General features: G+C 33.6%; 1 protein-coding gene across 1 annotated transcript; it reads right to left on the bottom strand.

Moving 5' to 3' along the window:
• Positions 1–211: 211 nt before the first annotated feature.
• Positions 212–4,676, bottom strand: LOC106880390 (aprataxin). Its single transcript, XM_014930302.2, has 6 exons — positions 3,928–4,676; positions 2,985–3,103; positions 1,935–1,988; positions 1,263–1,366; positions 748–829; positions 212–330 (listed from the first exon to the last, which is right to left on the bottom strand). Exons 1-6 carry the CDS (start codon positions 4,096–4,098, stop codon positions 249–251), a joined length of 612 nt encoding a protein of 203 aa, XP_014785788.1. The 5' UTR covers positions 4,099–4,676; the 3' UTR covers positions 212–248.
• Between the last annotated feature and the right edge of the window lie 764 nt (positions 4,677–5,440).

Raw genomic sequence — 5,440 nt, 5'->3', positions numbered from 1 at the left:
CACACATAATGAAATATTAACTTTGTTAAGTGTAGAATTCCATTATGTCTGTTATATACCAACCTTAACATAATCCATTGTGAATATAAAGCAATGCAGTCTAAGGAACACTCCTAGACTTAGGAGGGAGTGTTTGGTATAAAGTAACATGGAAAATGTTAGAAAGTATTTCAGATTTCCTCCTCAAAAAACAAAAAAACAAAAGAACACATTTATATATATTATTGCATAAATATATTAAGCTAGATTTATTTGATGGAATAATCGTGTTGAGTGATATGTTGTTTGAGAGCCGGCATTGTTGTGATCTCCTTGTGACATACATGACACCTGAAATTAGAAAAATACATATTAAAGAACAAGAATAATATGCATGCTTAACAAAAAACAAAGACTATATTCAATGTAAATGTCCAAACTGTAAGTATTTTTAAAATTTTAATTAGTTAGAGATGGAGCTCCTCTCAGATCAGTAAGTTTGATTTTTAGTTTGAAATTCTACAGTGGACAACGGTGGCAGAAAGAGAATTACAAGAGTAGGAAGTCTAGAGCAGAGGACTCAAGAAAGTTTGTATAACAATTATTTGTAAATAGACAAATATATTCAGAGAATATGATTTAAAATTTGAATTAAAAAACAAACAAAACAAATAAAATTACTATTATACAACATTAGAATAACCTTAATTAATATCAAATAAATAGGATTTCTACTTAGGAATTGGAGTGTGTTAGACGTGAATTTACCTGAGATTTTCTTTCAGTAATTTCTGATTTAATGTTTCATCAAATGAGAGCTTGCCTTCTTTCTGAACTGTTTCGATAACCTCTAAAAATACATTTGAAAAACAGGATGAGATGAAAAATGCTGAGACCGAGGATGGAGACCAATTGTGAAAGAGGGGAGGCTACTTGAACCTTTAAAAGACAAATACGAGTTTCAGATTGTAGCAGGATTTAATATTTTGATGCAGAGTGGTGGGGAATAATAATGCCATACTCCAGCATGACCACAGTCTAACACACTTTGAAAACTTAATTCTATTAGATAGGGATTATTATTTTTGCACTACGTAATACTTTTAAACATAATTTACTCACTTGTTTTGTTGTTTTTTTTCTTTTTTTTTTTGCTTTATTACATTTTTTGCGAATGCAAAGAAAAGCTATCTGTTTACATATAACTGAATCAGGATATTTTTAAGTAAGACATTACCTTTTAAAGTAATAAAATATTGATTTAGTACAATAAATATACTCACCCATTGAGTCTATGAAATAACTTGTTGTGAAAGAATTCCAATGTTTCTTAGTTTTTAAACATGGACTGCAAAAGTCTTCACTGATCACATGAAGATGGAGCTGGCTGGAAAAATGAAGTACAGTCATGAGTGGTACTTCTTTTTATTAACAATGTTTGTTATAGTTAAATATGAGACTAAATTGAGAAATTTCTTACATTTGTGTATTCAGACAGAAATAGAATAATAAATTATTACACCAAACAGAACTAATCTTTGAGTATTTATCAATGGGATTATCTTTATTTCATCTGCCAGGATATAGGATCATTGAAAATCACTTTTACAATATCTTGGGAACTTAAAACTTGTATGTTTGTTTTTCCATACTGGCATGGGTTGGATGGGTCATTACACTCTAAATCAGTTCTTATTTGGAGTCACTGACCTCAGAGGTCTTCTATGTCAAGATATACTCCAAGTTTTTGGCAACAGAGAGTATGTATTAAAATAACAGGAGTTTCAGATTTCACTGACACTATATTATGAGAAAAGTAGCTCAGAGTAGCTCACAGGAAATGTTTATTAGTTTGCTGGGATTGTGCCATTTTACATACTATTATTATAAAATACAATAAGCTATAAGCTTCAAAAAATTTAAAATAGAAATAAAAAAGTTTGATAGTACCATACCCCATGCTAGGGATGCTGTGGTATCCAATCTTAAACTTAAGATTTTCATCACTCCTGAAATAGACCAAATCAAGAAAATTATATTAGATCCCTTGATCAAATAAACTGATCAGTGAGGTGACACTCTTACTCCTGGGTTGAGTGGATAAAGGTGAGAAGGGTCACCAATTATATTAAAAAAAAATTGGGTGTACTAAAGGATCTCAGCTTTCCAAGCATAGAAAAATGGATGTAAAAAAATGAAAATTTAGTTTTCAGAGACATCATTCCTATTGTGCAGCCTTTTAAAATATTCTGAAATCACCTGTGAAATATTTAGTTTTCAGAGACATCATTCTTATATTCTGAAATCACCTGTGAAAATTGTACACAAACATTTGTTTCCTTTGCTTATAAAATGTGGTATATTTAAAATTTCCATAATAAAGTGTCAATATATATTGTGTAATGCAAGTGGAATGTTGTCAAATTGGAAACAAGTTTCTGCAAAGGTGCAGCACTTAGCAGTTAGGGCGTTCAGTTCACACTCGTAAAGTGGTGAGTTCGATTCCCATCAATGTGTTGTGTCCTTGAGCAAGACACTTTATTTCACTTTGCTGCAGTCCACTCAGCTGGCAAAAATGAATTGTACCCGTCTTCCAAAGAGCCGACCTTGTCACATTCTGTATCACACTGAATCTCCCCGAGATCTAAGTTAAGGGTATTCATGTCTGTGGAGTACTCAATCATTTGCACGTTAATTAAACAAACAGGATTTTCCATTGATTGCACCAACTGAAACCCTCTTCATCATAATCGATGGAGTTCTTGGTTTAAGTTCCTGGTGAATGAAGTCAGTATCTCAATTTCAATTGAAGTTGCAGTTATACACAATTTATAAGGCTTTTGCTTTTATCAATATTTCCATATCTGTTTCTCTCTGGATTTATCTGGATAGCTCACTCATTCGTAGATTCCGATAATCATGGAAAGTCTCAAGTAAGTGACATTAAATCTTTAGGATTGATAAATATTAGTTTATTTCTTAATCATAATAAAATTAAGACTTACCTTTTGGCCATCTTACTTCCCATTTTATGCATATGTTTGAGAAGACTGACATGATCTTTGGTAACAGACTTCAAATTTGAAATCTTCATTTTTGGAAGAACTAGGAAATGATATTTAGCCTAGAAGGAAATAAAATGATGATAGAAACTAGCAAACCCATATATAAAAAAAAATGAAGAAACCCCCCCCCCCCCTAAAAATGTAGTTTTATTAATTATAGAAATGATTTCAGTCTTCCTAAAATAATTTTCGTGTAATGGTCCCTGAGAGTCCGTATAAGATTTTTGCGGGTCCACAACTACGCTTCAGACAGTGTAGATTTCAATTACGTCGTAGGATGTGGAGAAAAAACTATTCCAGGCATATGGCAAGCAGTTTCGGAAAATCCACACGAGACGGTTTTCTTTATTCATAACTTTCACAAAAATGGTTAATTTTCAATGAAATTTTCTATAAATACCTTTCAGAGTGTGTAAATTACGATTACATCGGAATTTTATGTGAAAAAAAAAAGGATTTGGTGGACTCGTACACATACATAAGACACTCGTCATATATATCTACAAAATGAAACTTGAAATTTCGAAAAAAATCGCGATGTGTCAGTATGTATGCCTGTGTTCTCACTATTTTTCTTTTCACATCGAAATCCGACATAAACGTAATTTATACACTCAGAAAAGTATTTGTAGAAAATCTCATTAAAAAATACCCATTTTTCTGAAACTTATGAGGAAACAAAGCCGACTCGGGTGAATTTTCCGAAACTCCTCTCTCCACTCCCGGAAAAAAAAATTTTCACAACAGATTCCGATTATATCGGAATCTACACTATCTGAAAAGTATTTGTGGAAATTTTCATAAATAAATATCCATTTTTCTGTAAGTCATTCGGCAAGAAACTCGGTGCGTGGCACAAATGAGTAGGAAGGCCAAATAATACCTTTGGGTATTTATCTTTTATAACTACAACCTGGTCGTCACTGTCTACACGTAACTCAGGGTTTTCCATGGAAGATAATAATCCCTGACTCCAATGACCAGGAAAACATTTCTTTTTCGCAACAGTCTCAGAATCTGTTGCATTCGATAGATGTTTGCCGGGAGCCGCCATTAAGACAACTTAGTAACGGTGACAATATAATTGATGTTCCCAACAGAAAAAAGTTCCAGCAACGTTCAGTGTCTTTGCTGAAAGCACCCGACATAGCAGTTTTCAGTGAGTTATAAATACTTGTCTGCAAGCCTTGTAAGGTTTGCTTGTAGGAAATATGTGTTTCTCGAATTTCTAAAGATCTGCAGACTATATACAATCATCATTATGTTTGAAATTAATAATATTCTCAAATGTTGACACAAGGCCAGCAATTTTTATAAGAGCGGGTAAGTAGATTATATCGACTTTAATGTTCAAACTGGTACTTTTTAATCGACCCCTAAAGGATGAAAGGCAATGTCGACTTTGGCAGAATTTGAACTTAGGACATAAAACCAAACGAAATGCCGCTAAGTATTTTGCCTGATATGCTAACGATGCGGTAACCGCTTCTGCCTCAAATTAATATTAGCAGCAATGTAAAAGCGGCAAGCAGGCAGAATTGTAAGCATACAACATATGTAGTGGCATTTCTTCTACCTCTTTACATTCTGAGTTCAAATTCCGCCGAGATCGACTTTATACTTTCAGGGCCAATAAAATAAGTACCAGTTGAACACCGGGATTGATCTTACCCACTTGCCCGAAATTACTGGCCTTCTTCCAAAATTTGAAACTAATATTCATAGCAATGTAAGGCAGCGAGCTGTCAGAATCGTTGCACCCTTCAAGAGGAATGTGCCTCAGAGTTTGCCTTACTTAACAGCCATTCCGATAGAAGTGCAACTAAGGATGGCAACTTCGGATTCATTTCTTTGAAATTCGACGTCATCCGTGAGATGACGAAATTTCTCGTCACACACTCTTAGAAGGATGTTTTATGTAGTTCATGTATGGGAGATAGTGTTTGTCTTCAACAAATTCTGTCAGACCATTTCAAAAGAAACGGGTCGTAGTATTTCTTCCATTTTCTGACAATGGAAAGGAGACAACTAGATTTGATCCTCGCCTTTCTCAGCCACGGGAGGTAACTCCAGTTTCACTAACAGAATTCACTTCGCTTTTTAAAGACGTTGGGGTTAAAGCTAAATTCACGTAAGATATTGCAGATTGCATCAGAGAAACCCTTTGTCTGTCCTCTCTATGTTTAGCCCCTTGTGGGCAATAAAGAAATAAGAAACGTTAGCACACCAGAGGAAATGCTTAGCGGTATTTCGTCTGTCTTTACGTTCTGAGTTCAAACACATCAATCAAAGAAATCTTACAAACATCTTTGATTTCATTTCTGAAATGCTTTCATTTATTTAATTATTTATTAAAAAGAAAAGAACATTATGTACAAAAAATTTTAATTTTTAAA

The sequence above is a fragment of the Octopus bimaculoides genome, chromosome 19, assembly GCF_001194135.2.
Source record: "Octopus bimaculoides isolate UCB-OBI-ISO-001 chromosome 19, ASM119413v2, whole genome shotgun sequence".
Classification (NCBI taxonomy): Eukaryota; Metazoa; Mollusca; class Cephalopoda; order Octopoda; family Octopodidae; genus Octopus; species Octopus bimaculoides.
The sequence above is the reverse complement of the archived record's forward strand: the minus strand, read 5'-3'. Positions and strand labels throughout refer to the sequence as shown.

Excerpts from the sequence above, each read along its gene's own strand:
- LOC106880390 (XM_014930302.2), bottom strand. The coding sequence starts at position 4,098 with ATGGCGGCTCCCGGCAAACATCTATCGAATGCAACAGATTCTGAGACT. Across the intron at positions 1,989-2,984 it reads GGAAGTAAGATGGCCAAAAG|GAGTGATGAAAATCTTAAGT; the intron begins GTAAGTCTTAAT and ends GGTCTATTTCAG. Across the intron at positions 1,367-1,934 it reads CACAGCATCCCTAGCATGGG|CCAGCTCCATCTTCATGTGA; the intron begins GTATGGTACTAT and ends TCATTTTTCCAG.